The following is a 16,765-nucleotide window of genomic DNA, read 5'->3' as shown; positions in this document are numbered from 1 at the left end:
ATGCAGCATTTGTGGAAAATACATGTACTGAGAAATAATGGAAGCAGGGTCACAGTTAGGATGTGCTAAGCACAGCTGCATTTATACAGGTATATTGAGATATACAGTACATATTTTTGTCAGATCCGGGTAAAAAAAAATAAAGTTCTGATAAAACTGAATCTGCTGGGTTTTGTTCGTAGTGATTCTTTTCCTTCCTCCAATCACGGCTGAAGTAAAGAATCGGCTGTTTTGGATTTAGAACGCAGAAGCCACAGTGAGACAGTGCACAACAGGAGGCGATTCTGCGCAGAGATGGAGTAAGCTGTGGATTCTGGGAATGGTTAGCCTGCTTGTATATTGTGGATATTCTGGAATAATCCTATTGAAGCCACACACCCTCTTCTCACCAGTCATGCCTTTTCAACTGCTACTGTACATACAGTCTCAGCAAAGTGTTAATGGTCTTAAGCAGCCATGAAATCAGTTTGAAGATTAAAACGGAATGGTGCAAAATGTAATGACAACAGTACTCTTAGTTTTTCCAACTGTACCATTTAATCAACTAAATATATTCTATGTTCCAAACATACATATAATAGCATTATTTAAAAAAGGTGTAAAAATAATAATACAACTTATTAAATGTGTCATCTTTACACTTTTCAGACACCCTTGTTGATCAGCGTGGCATGTTGATTCACCCCAACTTCCTCACAATGCCCGATGGACCTCCTCTCACTCTGTTTTTGTGTCCTTGAAGTTCCAGAGGAGTGCCAGAGGCACAACGAAGAAGGCCGAGCTCACGATGAAACAGGTCTGTGCCCCAGCCAGCCAATACACTGCAAAGTGGAAAAAAGATCATGGAGTTTCGCCTTGTGCGGATAAATGATGACAGAAAAATCTGGCAGCATAAATCAATATTGGATGATTTTCCAATAAACAAGACAGTCAAAACAATCCTTGACAGAAGTCACACTGCCTTCTAAATTTCCTGTTTTATGTCTGTATATCATTATTTTCAGTTAAAACAGTTACAATTCCCATGAGCATTTCTTTTTTCATCTTGATTTATTTTGATTGGCTCACCACTAGCCAAAGAGAAACAACTAACATCAGTCTAAGCTAGGATGAAATCTAAAATGAAATTCAATATAGTACATCCATGCTATTTCATAAGAACAGTGAATGACTTACCTGAAGATGCTACAATAGGACCCAGAACTCTTGCAAGAGCCCCAAGGCTGCGTAGGATCCCCATCACTGTGCCCTTCTGACTAGCTGAGCCTGGAGACAAAACAATTGATTTTATGCCGTATGAGCAGAATTGGAGTTTGTTAGAAGTTCAGCTGGAGCAGACTACTTATTGTTAACAGTAAAATAAAAAGATTGTATTCCGACCAGAGCATCTTGCAGAGTATTCATTTTTTGTGTTAATATACATTCAGTGCTGATTAACTAGTGGATATAATTGAAAAGACAGAATAGAACATAGAATGTAACCACTTAAAATATACTAATGATTACAAATGAGAGGAGCAATTCAAGCTATCGTGTTCACTTTGTTGTTAGTAGCTAATTGATCTCATCCAGCCATTTACTGATAATAGGGAGGGTTTCCTCAACACTGCTGGCTAGATTGTTTCAATTCTAAAAAGACTTCAGCATCTTAACTAGAGTCATTCTGTTCAGGACTGAAACCATGCCTGGCTTTTCTTGCAGATTTATTGTGGTTGCATTTTTTCAAGTCCCAGGGTCAGCGCTGTACTAGAACAAATTCAAGGTGCTTTATATTTTATGACCTTAAGTAAGAACACTTGACTTGATCTTCTTTATAACATTATTATGGATTTTATGATCATGTGTAGAATTTAATATACTAATTAGCTATTTCACTGTAACACTGTTTCACTACATTTTCTCAGTTAGATTTTAAAAGTAAATAGTGGCAAGTTGACAAAATAACTACTTAATAAGTAATTGTATCTAGACATCTGAAAATAGTCCAGTTTTACAAGTGAAAGACACTGTAGCTGAATACTCCCTCACCAGCCAGCTGGAGACATTATCATGGAAAATGAATAAATCCCCATTTTATGATCTTGAGAAGTGACCTGGATCAAGTGGAGGTCCTCGGCCATGAGGGTTTTTATAAGTTTCTGTAACTATTTTTAAAATCCATTGAAAAAACATTTTTTTCTCCAGCAGAAGATCTAAGCACTGCAGTGATATCCGACAGAGGATAACAGTAACCCAGTCGAGACATATTAAATGGATGGACAAACAACATCTTTTTTCTCAGCACAAGCTGTGTTTTCTTCAGGTGCCAGATATGTTGCTGTGTGAGAGTAACAGCACACATCTATAATAGTCTATATAGAAATTCTTCTACTTAGGGAATGAAAGGTCCGTGTTGGTGTGTCACTGATCCTGTAATCTCGTCCTAATATTCACTGACCTTCAAAAGCAGCTAAATCTAATGTGATGGAGGTATAGTGGAAGAAAACATTTGTTTCACTTACCATAGGCAGAAACCAGGGTTGACAGGCAAGGCACAACTACGGCAGCAGCTGCAATCAAATATATTCATCACCCATTAATTATTGGAACTCACTCTGTGATCCTTGGTAAAGTTTTAAAAATACAAATTATTCTGATATTGAAAATGAAACATAGATTCATTTGAATAAAAAAAACGTAATGGCTTCAGTAAGTCTTAAAAAATAAATTTCTGTTGAAACTATCCTAAATACCTAAAGATGAAAAAAAATCAATCTGGTTACATGTACAACAAGTGTGCTGTATAATTATTTTAAGCGGGGCCCCACTTGGACTTGCTGAATTTCTTATGGAAGAAAAGGAAAAGCAAATTCAATAAAATCTATATTTTAAACATTTAAAATTCTCTTTACAGTATGACCTATGTAACATTAGGCTATGAAATTATGTCTAGTACATACTGAGAGATAGCACAGAGCTTTAATTAATACTGCTTGTAATAAGCATATAACCAGTCCTTAATAGCAGCAAACATAAATTAGCATTATTTTCTAAAGATGCAGCCTGGTAGTATATTTTGGCAGTGGAACATTATCATAAGCTATTATCAGTGGCAGAGCAATGCAGTCTTTTTAGTCTTTTTTCAGAAAATAATGACTCCCAAAGCAGGTGTATTTGTCTGCATGCAAATTGCTCTACATGTTAGTCAATTCTATTCAGATCAATTACTGAGTTTTATTTTCCTTTAAGTATAGTATTTTCTTCACCCTTTCATGGCTGAAAGTTAATTCAGCCATGAATTGGCACAAGTTAATTCATGGCTGGCACAAGTTAATTCTTCCATCAATTGAACTTGCCCAAATCAAAAGTAGCATAGTGCCTTTGTACCCTCTTTCAGCTTATGATAAAAAGCAAAATTGACTAGTTTTAGTTGCGGTGAATTGTTAAACACATGAAATTATAACAATATATTTAACAAAGGTACGAATCTCCAAAGTAAAAGATGCTAAATACAGTGAAATTATCAGTAATTAATTCACTGCCTCACTGCCTAATACCTGAGAGAGAGAAGAATAGAGATTACCTGAGAGAATATTTATGTTAAGAGCTGACTAGCAATGCCACTAGCGTTGTGTTCATTATCATCATCAATAGTACTGATTGACTTCATCAATGTCTGATGTTCCTTCAAGCATTAGTGCATTACAGTTCATGCCAGACTTTCTGTACTGTCTCTGTATTCTCCCTCTTCTACAGCCACCCTCTTCATTCTCCACCCTCATCTGCTCAAGACTTGTTTAGACAACCTGTTAGACACCTGTGATCTCTCAGCTCTCAATCGCATCTTTCAATAACTATATTTTGCTATGTTTCCTAATCCTTCAGTCTGGTAATCCAAATTACTAATTGATCTCACTGTAAACAAGGTATACAGTACATAGCTGCAGGGTGTTACATTACTACTCTGCATACTGCAAAGGAAAATGTAGATGCTAATTCTATACTGAAAAACAAAAAAGAAAGAACAAACGTGAGGTCGACGTTTGTAAGCACAAACAGCTCTGCAGCCAAATTGTTTTTCTTCTTTCTATGTTGAGAGTGGAACATTTCATCTCAAACCTACAGTATATCTCTGTGCTTTTTTATTCTGCTTCATTTGCTTTGTGCAGCACTGGACTTTCTCATTTAGTTTGAACTAGCCTCATTATTATTATTTAACATATTGTGCTTAGACTCAAATGGTAAATGTCTTAACTATAGGCCTTAACCTCTGTTTCTAGCCATCTTGTTTGTGCGTTGAGACACTCATGAAGCTCCTTTTTTGAGAAGTTACAGAATTCTGAGGCTTACCAAAGGAGTACAGCAATAGTCCGACATACAGCATCGATACACTCCAAGCCAAGCCAATAAGAATGAAAGCAGGGATCAAAATTATTATTGCCTGAAAAGAAGCATTGAACACAGAAATTCGTCACTGAAATAACTTGAGAAAAATATCCCGGTACACAAATCCCATGAACTCAATTATTTCACACATTACAGACATGGATCTAAAATAAAAACTATATTTACTCTGATTTTTCAACTAGCCTGGCATAACTGTTACTGAATCTTCACAAGCTTATAAATGTTCTGGGTTTAAAGCCAAAACAGAGCTATTGCATCGCCAGGGCCATTATAAAATGTAGATTTGCAGTACAATTAGTCTTCATTCAGGAAAGCTGCTAGTCAAAATTGAATGGCTGGCCCTAGTATATTGGTTACAGGAAAAAGGTATGGTATTTAGTCTGAATACAGCAGGTTCCCAGATTTAAATATATGATACAATTGTAGTAATTCACATAAACATTCTGAATCCGACTCATTACTACCACTTATAAAGCTATATGGTGATATGAATCTGGGAAGAGGGGTACTTGAGCACAAGAGAATCATGACCCACACTTTGGAATTGATTCAATTCATGATTCAAAGAGTACAGCCCCAAAACACTCTGCGAGCAAAGTCAAATAACAGCTTACTTTATCCTGTGCACGGAAAAGGATGTTTCAGCTCAGACTGAAGCATTCCACGGTGTGGCAAGATATAATGATTCAACCCTCATGAGTTTTTTTCATAAGTTAGGAATTCATGTTAAAAAAAGAGATCATGTCACAAAACTAGATTTCCTAAGTGGCAGCGTTCAACTGGCTGAGTGCCACCCAGAGTAGGCTGAGACTAGTTGGTCGGCTGTGACGTGATGACAGGGGCAGGTCAGGGGATTCTGTCCTCATTCTCCTGTGTGCGTTCATGGGGTTTGAAGTTGTGAGCCAAACCTTAAAATATTGTCTATACTGTTTATACTTGTCACAATTATCTATACCCTACAACCCAAATAATTGGCGATTCTTTTTTTAGGAAAAGAACAAATGATTTCCAATGACTTGTGAACAGAAATTTCTTTTACAACCCCCTCCCCCCCCACCGAAATATCTCCCTGAAATGAAAACCTTTTCAAATCTCTATTGTACAACTTGTTCCTTTCGACAAACATGTTGTACTGTATCGTAAAAAACCAACGGTCCTGGTTTACTCATTTCAACATGTTTTAATAACTGTCTCTACCAACTCTCTCTGCACTTTTTTTTTCTTTAATCACATCCTGCAAGATCTTTATATTTACCATTCTGGTCGTTCTGATGTGTTTCCCTGGTTTAATCCTCCGAGCATACCCTCCCTGAATTAACGCCATGGCAATGCCGACAAAGAAGAACATCTTCCCCTGCTGCATGCTGCAAGACAAGGACACTCCTCTGCCTTAACATGAAAGAACAGCATTTCTGTCAGCACAGTGCCTACACTCCCAAGATTGTGAAAAAACACTTTAAATACAAAGCAAAGATCCAGTGAGACAAGGGTAATTATTTATGACCCAAAAAGATTAGATATTAAATTAGATTTTTTTTTTTACCAGACTACAGAACTGCCTTGGTAAGGTTATAGCAAAGTAAAAGAAGACAATAACAAAACAAAAGCTGGCAAGCCAGCTGTTGGTTTTCAATAGCTGCTAAGCCACCTGAAGCACCCAATACTTAATTTCCTTTCTAATGTCAGAATTCACAGCCCACTTGATTTAGAGATGTCTAAACCCTGCACCATCCATAGTGTTATCAGTCTATGAGCCCCTAGATTTACAGAGTTCCAAATAGACCAGAAAAGAAATGTATAAAAGGGATCTTAAATTATAAATCCCACTTCTTTAGATCTCTAGCTAATGTCTAATAATTTTCCTTAATAAACCACCCATGTTATTAATTACCAGGACAGCTCAGACTGTAAGGAAATTAGGACCTTTGGTGCACAGCTGGACACTTACATACCTAGTGAACTGAAAGCGCTGGTGAGTCAGAAAGCTCAATGTGTACTCCAGCCCAGAGAAGAGAAACAAGTAGGAGAAGTAGACAAAGCCCAAGACTTTAAGATTCTGTACACCTGAAAGGAAGAAAAACAGCACAGAAAAAAGGAAAATTCAACTATTTATAAAGATAAGAGATTAATAAGGGACTAGTGATAAAAGATACACTGTATAATGTTCACTCTTTGTAAACAAAATGTTTTTATTAATATTTAAAGGAACCTATTATTGTATTTCTTTTTACAATAAAAACATTTGTTGAAAAGTTTAAATTGGGAATGATGTACCAGAATTCTTCTGCAGAGAGAATACTGTATATTTAGACTGTTAAAAGATTTTTCTTTTCTTTTTATTAAACAACTTTATTTCATGTTCCTTCTTGCACATTATATAGAAAAGCATTTAGAAAAAAGAGGAGGTTCTTTGGGCTCATCTTGATTACTCAGTTTCTAATAGCAAATCAAAACAGACTTTTTTCCATTCCATTTTAAGGACCCAGAGTAATGCCGTCAGCAGGACCATGTAATTTGTTCAGGAAACTCAAGCCTTTTGTGCAATGAAGTCCCTTTTACAATGGATACTCACTCTCTTTAGAAGGAGAGTCTTGTCTCCTTGTTACAGCAGTGAACTGAAACAAGGCAAGAGGGCTCAGCAGGTCAGTGGATTCCTGTATCCCTGAAGTCACTGAGGAGACCTGAAGAGAACAAATTGATCCCCATCAGTGGATTTCCCCTTTTGGTATTAAGAGAAAAAATCTTTAAGAAAATAGAAAAATACAGGCAGTAACATCTCCTGGTTTGTCACTTTTTTTGGTTTACTAAAGCATACTTAAAATAATTGTACTAAAGTTTGTTTAGTTATCACAAAGAATCCCAAATATCTTTACATGTCGAAGGAGACCCATTTATAGAAAACCAAAAAAATGCTTCACTAAATGAATTAAGAGGGTATTTTAAGTAAACCCGATTAATCAGCCTCAGTTTAACATCTCATCCAAAGGATGGTACTCCAATATCACACTGGGGCTTTGATTTAAAAGTTCTAGTCTAGCATAAAGAGTCCCACCAATAAATCCACTGACACCTCTTACAACAACAACCTGGTTTTCACTGGACTCACATTCAAGTGCTGATCTGAGATCTGACAAAATCTCATCATCATGTTACTTTTCTGCTTTTCTTAAGCGTAGTACACTCCCGTGAATACAATACTTGACACAATTCATTACCATTTTTTATCAAGTGCCAGCAGAAGATTCTAAAATGTGTCATGTAATCCGCAGATTCCTCAGGTAGAATCCAGCATGACTGTCTTACCCTGTTGTTCCTGGGAAGTGTCTCTGGAAGCATGACAAATATGAAGAGTAAATCGGCTGCAGAGAACAAGAGAGCCAGCACAGCAGGACCCTGGTAAAAGATCTCATCCTCTGTGGGTTTCAGGGCAAAGTAGGCACCAATCATCGGACCAAAGGTAAAGCCCAGAGAGAAGGCAACACCAATCATAGCCTAAAACAGTGAAGAGCGATACATGTGAAAGTGTGAACTACAGATCTCTGGTTCTACAGAAATTCTAGGTGGGCAGACAGTTCTATTAATGCTGCATTTGTTCTGTCAATGGTCAATTTTGTCCCCAAATAATACCTTTCTAGAACTAGACATCAAGGAACATTACATTGTCAGATAATAAAAAATACTGTAGCCTAAATTCTATACTTGTTTACAGTCCTGCTCCAACCTCAAGAGGCCATGACTTTTGAAGTCACCCTTAAATATGAAGTAAAACACTTTTATTTATTTTTTTAAATTACTTAGTTCTGAAGTTCTTAGTGAACTGAAGTTCTTCAAGTGACACAACATATAACTAAACATTGACTAAAATCCATTAAATGTTATAATGAATTATACAGGGCAGCTAAAATGAATCAAAAGTGAAATCTAAAATGAAAATGAAAATACAGCTGTCACAGACCCTCTCCTTAACCAAGCTGATCCCAAGGGTCTGCACACAAAAACTGCTAAGATCAAGATGTAAAGTCCAAAAGTATTTATCAAATGCTTTTTCAGGTCACAGACAACAAAAAGACAGCACTCAAACATCTCAAAAATACCAAACAAAAGCTTAATTGCACCCATGTGAGAATGTGAAATTTGCGTCCCTTTACCAATATTACAAAAATTAATAAACACCCACTGTGGCTATTTATAAAGATTAGATGATAAATAGCAACCTCTAGCGGCAGATCAGCTGTTACTACAGCCCCTCCTAAAGCTGACCAGCCACACCAACCAAACACAAGGGTTCAATAAATAGCAACATACAGGGTAAGGTATTTTGGAGGAGTAGTATTGGCTCTCTAAGATATGGTGCTTAAAGAAAAATACTGGTCCCAGTAGTCATCACTGCATTTCCTACTGATTGAAGCATAACTTCAAACAGTAGGTTCATCTCTATCAGAAGCTGGCTTGAAAAAATCTGGCAGAATTCCACCAGTAGCAGTAAACTGAATCTGGTCAGTATTTACAAGCGCTAAACTTCCCTGGTATCAGATTAAATTAAGTGCAAGCCTTCTTAACTATTTGCAAGCATAGACTAAAAATAAAAGAGGGTAGATTAACATAAAAACAGAAGCAAACAGCTCCTAATCCATCCAATTTCATACCATTCCTCGGTTGCGTGCTTTTGGGCAGGTCAGGTCGGCCACTATTGCTGTGCAGAGACTGACGTTGCCTTTGCATACTCCACCCACAACTCTGGACAGGAGAAAGACACTGAAGCTCCTGGACACTGCCCACAGTGCATAGGAAGACATCAGCCCCATCTATGAACCAAGAGAACACAAGTCTGCAGTGTAGAAGCACCTGGGGGTACCTGTTTTCAAAACATGTCGAAAGCAGGGTTACTGTCTAGATCATATCTAATTATTCTCCAGCTTGTTAGGAAAGAAAGCCAGACCAAGCCAAGTAGTGGATGATATGAAAAATCATCACATCTTCTTATTCTGACAAAATCTGTCTCACATGAGTATGAGATGCATGAATACATTGTAATGTCTTAGGCATAAGCAACCTAAGCACTTCAGATCCACATTGTATCTTTAATTCAAGCAGTATTTCACTGTTACTTAAAAAAAAGCTGTTAATTACACAGCTGTTTCAACAAGCAGTTGCAATGCAATGAAAATAGCATACTTAACAATCCAAATGAAAATGTACAACATTCAATTATGATCTACTGCCACAATTAATGCACATTTAATCTGGCAAGGTGTCCTTATGCCATACTCCAACCCTGAGCTGAGTGAGCACAGGTAGATGCTGTTTTTCACCACTACTGTTTTTTGCTCATTAAGGATCATGGTGATTCCTACAAAGAATTTGTATGGACTGACTTGCAACTGATTGATTTTCAAAGTGCTTCAGAAAGAAAGTTTGCATCTTGGATTTGGCCAATTAAAAAAAAGTGGTAATGAGGCTGAGGTGTTCATAGGAGTGACACAGAATTGTGCCATGCATGTTTAGTTTCAAGGACGTCTTGTTGGTGACTGTACTTGTGTTGGTGAGGCAAACCCTTCTATTTTCAGGTGCATGCACAGAGTGAATCTTTGAGACTTTTTTTTTAAATAATTAAAAGCAAATTTACACTTTTAGAGACCAAAAAAGGGTAAAATTTAAGACTGTACTACGGAAAAGGGAAAGCCCATCCAAGTTTTATTATTTATCATCTGTACTTTGAATAATTTCTGTTTGTTTAAATCTTTTGAACAGGTTTTTTAGCCCTAAACTAAAATTCCTGTTATGGAACCATCTGCATGAATAACGGCAAATACTAAGTAACAGTTAAGAGACACAGTACATGGCCAACTGAGGCAACAACGTATCAGTGAGGGACATTCCTCTCCTCCAATCGGCACCTAACCTCCAGTATAGGGCTGATGTGTTGAAAGACAAAAGACTTATAGTTGGCAGAGGGATCTGCCTACACTTCCTTATTCTCCCCTGTGTACAGCCACTAGGTTAGTAGCTGAGAGTTGAGATGTGATGATCAATTGGCTGAGTTTATCCAGAGGTACTTGGACGGGGGTACTTGTGAGGCTTGTAGCTTCCTCAGCTCTCAGCTACACATTGAGGCATCCCGGATGCTTGCAGGCATTTAGTGTTGTAGGAGAGGGGCTTCTGCTCCAATTGGTAATAAACATCCAGTACCAGTAGCGGGCTGCGTAGCATATGACGCATGTATCAAAAGACAAATGGCTTCAAGGTCGGCCGATTAGAAGATTGTTGACGGATATTCTGTGTATATGATTGTGAGGCTTGTAGCTGTAAGCCAAGATGTGAGAAACAATTTGGAAAAGCTGACTGGATGTGTATAACAAAACTACCTGACAATTCTAAATTAAAAATAAAAATAGCAGAAAGTAGACCCTGGCCTGCCTAGTAATATCTAACTTTCCATTTTGGCAAAGGTTCTAAAACAGCCTACAGTACAACACCACATGCCTGCAAGCATCCGGGAGGCTTCAGGGATCACTGGGTCGTTTGAGCATTTATAAGCTCACTTTAAATAAAATCTACAAGCCATTCGATTCTGGGTTCTATTCATTGTACTCAAAGTACAGTACAGAAACTGCTCTTATATAAAGTTACTAATGATCTGCTAATAACTGCTGAATGTTTTGTATCCATTCTTGCTGAACCTTGTTGCTGTCTTTTCTATTGCTGACCACCTTGCTAACAGATTAGAAAGGGTTGTTGGTATTACTGGAACTGCTTTGCTGTTAGCTGTGGTTTCAACGTTATCTAACTAACAGAAAACAAGTTGCTCACATCAGTTCAACACAGTTGATCACATCCACAAGGTCCTTGTCAAAATCCTTTTAGTATCTACTGTATATCTATATGCTATCATTATATCAGATTCTTTGTAAGCACTCCTACTGTATATTGATCACAAGCAAACTTGTGTTCCCACTAAACCTGATGATAATTAAACACTAGCCTTTAGCACTGTTTAGATGATGATGTAACATGGATTCAACAAAAACGTTTAAATCAGACCTCTGTCAAGACCAAAGTTACTGCAATAAGTGACTGATCCTTATCAACTCACCAAATGTGTCATCTGTAGTTTGATTATTGACTGCCCTGCTAGCAGTTCAAGTAGTTATCTTGGGGTCATGTTTGACCCAAGCCCCCTACCGTTAAAAGCATCATCAGTGGTCTCCTTCCATAGTAGTCTGAGGCAGCACCCGTGAGAGGGGAAGATAGGAACTGCAGCAGGGAGAAGAGGGAGCCAATCAGACCTGATGTGAAGAGCAAAAGAACTGGGCTAAAATCCACAGACCTGAAACCTCACAAAGCATTCCACATAAAAAGGCTTTTGAAGATACTTTCCCTGGCATTTAACTGAGAAATCTGTGGAAAGATGCAAATTGGCACCACAGCAAGCAGAAACATCCACCAGTGAACCAACTTTAGCTGGCTTTCCTCTGAAACACTTGTCCACTTTACATCCTCTTCTCACAGCTTTGAGTTATGCGTTTTCTTAATTTGCCAAAAAAAAATATTGTTCATTTCAAATCAAACAAATCACTCATTTAAATGACTGTTCTAACGTGCTGAGGATGGTTTTTATGTGAAAAAATCTATTTTGATTTTTGAGTCTGTTTGCCATTTATCACTACGATGATGCAATGCAAATTGAGAAGAAGAGATATACTATATCTATGAAACAGTGGCCTAGCTCAATAACGCGAGTACATCTGCAATGATAACAGATTCTTGCAACACTGGGGAATGAGGAATTACAGTAATTACATAAACCCTACTGACTAGGATGTCTTCTTTTCAGCACTCAGAAGTGGTCTTTCGAGTGCTTGTTAAGAGCAACAATATTCTCATTTCTAAGCTTTGCAATGTATTCCACAGATGTGCCTTAAGTCCTAGTCTTCATGGTCATTCCCTCTTCTGTCTGTACGTAAAAAATGACCAACCTATTATTCTGTTCAGTCAGCCAACTCTTAGTGGAGGAGAGCGTGTGAGGCTCTGTTTGCTGAAGTTCTTGGAATAATGTGCTTGGAGCATGGTATACCTTTAAACAACGTGCGGTGCAAAACAGGTCAACAAAAGACTGGCAGCACCTGTGCAGCACAGAAGTTAGTCAAGACAGTCTCTTTACTTCTAGAGCCTTTACTACCACAGCAAGTCAGCACAGTGTAGTACTCTTCTCTGAATAACTGAAGGGTTTTCAAAGTTTTAAAAATGACACAAATTTCAATGAACATGAGCTTCTTTTAAGTAGGCAGGTGACACCAAAGAGCACTTCTGATTTTTCTATTTTCATAACCATTTAAAGCACTACTATGGAAGGAGACTACTGAACTGATCTTTTTGCCCAGTGTTTCATCATGGCTGGAGGGCAGGCCAGGTTAAGGACCTCTGTCATTGTCTCTGTCTCCAACTTACCTCCAAACAGAACACCATTGTATTTCCTTTCCACTGGAACCCCAATGCTTGCCCCAAAAAAGTCCACAATGCTCTGTAGAGACTGATACATCCCATCCTGTTAAAACAAAGAACTAGTTTAATTTCCGTCGCAAATCTATTCTTTATTTTCAGAACAGTAAAAAAGATTATTTTTTGTTTATTTAACGAAAACTAAAAGATTCAAAACTTTGTTTTTGATTCATGGGAAAATATTAGTTCTTGTCCACTTATTATCACAAAGCAGCTTATTCCTTGTAAGGGCCATGGCAAACTTAAGACTGTCCTGGAATCACAGGTCTCAAGACAGGACTGGATGGGACACTAGTGCGCCCTGGACACACAGAAGCACATATAGATGAGCACTTTTCATAGTGTCCATTTATTCACCGGAACTTGACGAGGGTGGGTACAATCCATCATCGTGTTACCAGGTGGTGGCTGGGGCATCAACAGTGGGTTTCTAGGAATGTTACACAGGGAAACAGTGCAGGATATACTGTAGGTGCAAGAGATAAAGCGTGCCAGCCGATTGCCTCATGTAACAAAGTCATTATGTTAATCTTCTGAAAATACTTTTAGGCATGCAGGGACACCAAAGGCTTTCTCAAGCTCATACAAATATGGCGACAAAGAATTTGGGGTTTCACACACTAGATAGCCAGCTGACCTATCTGACATTTCACCACGGGTTACCATGTGCATCTTCAGCAAAACAAAGGACTAACTGTTCCTGCACAACAGTCAAGCTCCTTCAAAGCCAACTGTCTTTCATCTCTCTGTCTCCAAAACATACTTTGACACTTAAGCATGTAAAAAATGACAGCCCAAAAAATGTTATTAAAAGTGGTTTTCTTATTATCCTTTCTTAGCTTATGTCCATTGCCATAAGTGAAGATTATTTTTTTTAGTTATTTTTATAAAGCAACTGTTTATATTAAGGTTTGACAACATTTTAAGTTGCAGTTGTTTTAGAAACTCAGGAACATGACTGGGCATTTCGGAAGGGAAGTAAGCAACACAAATGGAAAATTTGCTTTTAGTAAAAGTATACCCTAATATTTTGAATGCCTTTTTACATAAAAGCACTCTTTTAAAACAAAACAGAAAAATAAGAAATGGAACAATGAAAGTTATCTGCTGTAATTTAACTTAAGAAAGCTGAAGAAAGCCATTGACCGTCTCTATCAAAAAGTTTGTTTTAGGAATCCCTCATTTCGAATATCTGTGCATTAATGTCAAAACAACCCCATTAACTCAGGATTACCCAGGCTCGGCAGAAAGATGCACCTTGAAAGTGTTGTGCTTACCTCGGTCTGACTGTAGTGGTCCAGAATTGAAGGGAGAAGTGGTAATATCAGAGTGAACCCCAAAAGATCCAACAGGAGAGCCAGGAAAACCACAGTAATGACCCGCGAAGAGTCACTTTCTGCTTTAGTGTTGGTTTTTTCAGGGTTTGCCATCATGTTGCCTCCTGCCTGTTTTCTTTCACTCATACTTCTCAAGATGAACTTCCTATAACAACAAGAAAACAGAGACGGCACAAAAACTATAAGTAGTGAAAACTTAAATTTAATTTGCAGAGAAATCCTTACTGCCTAGCTTGCATGCATATCATGACTAATAGGATTATAATACCGAACTAGATGCACTGCTTTCTAACCAACAACTAGTGGACATAATTGTAACTGTAATACCTTAAACAAACATGCCACAAATATCAGTTAAATAAAAACAAACTGTTCCTCTTTTTCTCCTGTGGTGAAATCTACTTTGGCTATAAATGATTGTGTCATATTTCCTCGAAAAGGCTGACGCGATTCCCTCAAACAACAAAGGTGAAACATTGTCTTAGAGGTCGGAGATGCATAATTACGCAATATACTGTAAGAACAAGGAAAGAAATACTTCTTAGCTATTCATTAACAGTGAATTAAACAATGATGTACATTGACATTGCATCCTTGCAGACTTGAAAAAACAAGCTGTTTAATTTCAGATTGAAGATTTCTTATTTATTAAGTGTACACTTAGAACATAATTCTAAATTAACTACTGTATACTGTACTAGCTACATGTGACAAAGAAATATTTTTAAATGTATTTGTTTCAAACTCTTTTTAGCCAAAGTTTCAAACAATTTTTGCAGTTACTGCCTTCTTCTGCTTAAAATGATCAGGAGCAAAACACTGACACAGTACTTAATTAAAAAATCCAGCTGTACAAATTTTGACTGAATACAGTGCAAAATATTTGTTAAAAGTTACAGGATTAAAAAGAAGCAGCATGAGAATCACAGATGCACCATAAAAACATGTTTTAAGAAGTACTCTATAATCAGAATGACTATGATAAAGGAAAAATAAAAAAACAAATGCTTGCCAGTAAGAACACCCTTACTTGTACCGACAAGTCAATATGACCTGAAACACATTAGTTCCTTGAATTTACTTCCTGGAGTAATGACAGGAAAACAGGCAAGATAAAAGTGTGCTGAATATTATCCTTATTCTTAGCCTTCCTTATCCTACTTATTGAGCTTGGAGCCTCTGAAGGTAACAACTGGCAGGTGAACAGTACAGAACAGAGGATTAAAGCTATTCACCAAACATCAGAGCCTGAACAAAAATGACAAGCATGCCACAGATAAAGCTTTGGCATTACTGGGGATGAATTTGAATTTTATTTGCTTTCCAACTGTTCTTGTTGGTGTAATACATTGACAATAAACAAATCCACTTGGTATACCAGCACATCATTTGAAATAACAGCTACAAATGCAGTTACATCAGGCATGATTACTTTTCAGTGATATTCTGAGCTGTGAAAAATCGAAGGTATCACTGTGCTTTGTCTGCTAGGAACCTGGCAATTATATTACCACCAGAATTTTATTTGACCCAACTGGAAATTTCAGAATGAGCTAAAGCATTTCCTTGTGCAGCATAAAACCATTTAGTACAATACTTTTGTGTCCAGTATTTTTTGGCCAAATAAAACTGTGTATGCATTGCAACAGATCTCAGTATGTTTTTTTTTTTTTTAATTTTGTCCCACAAACGGTTTTGAAAAATTATGGTTTAAGACATATCCTTATCTACATACAAAAGCATTCACTTTTAGGACACAAGTTAAATGTTTTTGGAAAGCCAGGGAGAAAAAAGTGGTGTGTTGCTGTAGCAAACCGAATCGCACTTGTTGTTGATCCGTCTAGCACCTGTATCTTTATCCCTGAAGTCTGAAAAGATCAAAGACGAGTCACAAAAAAAATCAATCCTGTAAACGCTGAAAATAATTTATAAAACAGTGTTCCAATGAATAAAACGTATAGGTTTAAACCCGCCCATCTCTTTTATGGCTACTTCTGAATTAAATTACCACTTTTTCAATATTTTTAAAATAATGTAAGAAAGTAAAAACAGACCAAATTTATTAAGTCACAGTGACTTAATAAATGCTACTGCATTTAAAGTTTTTATCTCGTGAAGTGTACAATTATTACGTGCATGTTAACATAATATATTCCATATACAAAATATTTTACTAAAGCTTAGTGCGACGTCAAGCCATCTCATCTCTACAAAACGACTTCAAGCTAAGATGATGGTTCAATTCATTTCGCAGTGCTGTACTGTCATTAGCTACATTCTAGACATCATATACGCTTAGTTTTATTTCTTTTCTAACGCAGGACGGCACTGATGCTCTACAAGGTTGAACGTGTAATAAAAATATTAAGCCCATAAATATAAACATGCCCGAGAAAAACTTTTTCCAAACTAATATTGTTATTACCTTTCTTCCAAACTGACTACAGGTATGCGACATGAAGTCTCCGAGCAGCATTAACATTTAAATCAAGTTACAATTGTACATCACAGACTTGTGTCTTGCAAGGACCAGGAAGCGGTTT

General features: G+C 37.2%; 1 protein-coding gene across 1 annotated transcript; it reads right to left on the bottom strand.

Annotated features, from left to right (window-relative positions):
• Positions 1-518: 518 nt before the first annotated feature.
• On the bottom strand, positions 519-16,761 carry slc75a1 (solute carrier family 75 member 1). The gene is made up of 13 exons (XM_088910700.1): positions 16,648-16,761; positions 14,163-14,367; positions 12,835-12,931; positions 11,569-11,672; positions 9,033-9,191; positions 7,690-7,878; positions 6,959-7,067; positions 6,339-6,450; positions 5,642-5,750; positions 4,330-4,420; positions 2,502-2,549; positions 1,177-1,266; positions 519-821 (listed from the first exon to the last, which is right to left on the bottom strand). The coding sequence occupies exons 2-13, from the start codon at positions 14,346-14,348 to the stop codon at positions 718-720; spliced, it is 1,398 nt and encodes a 465-aa protein (XP_088766826.1). The 5' UTR covers positions 14,349-14,367; positions 16,648-16,761; the 3' UTR covers positions 519-717.
• Between the last annotated feature and the right edge of the window lie 4 nt (positions 16,762-16,765).

Source organism: Atractosteus spatula, chromosome 3 (assembly GCF_055471065.1).
Source record: "Atractosteus spatula isolate fAtrSpa1 chromosome 3, fAtrSpa1.hap1, whole genome shotgun sequence".
Classification (NCBI taxonomy): Eukaryota; Metazoa; Chordata; class Actinopteri; order Semionotiformes; family Lepisosteidae; genus Atractosteus; species Atractosteus spatula.
This window is presented reverse-complemented; position numbering and strand designations above follow the sequence as displayed.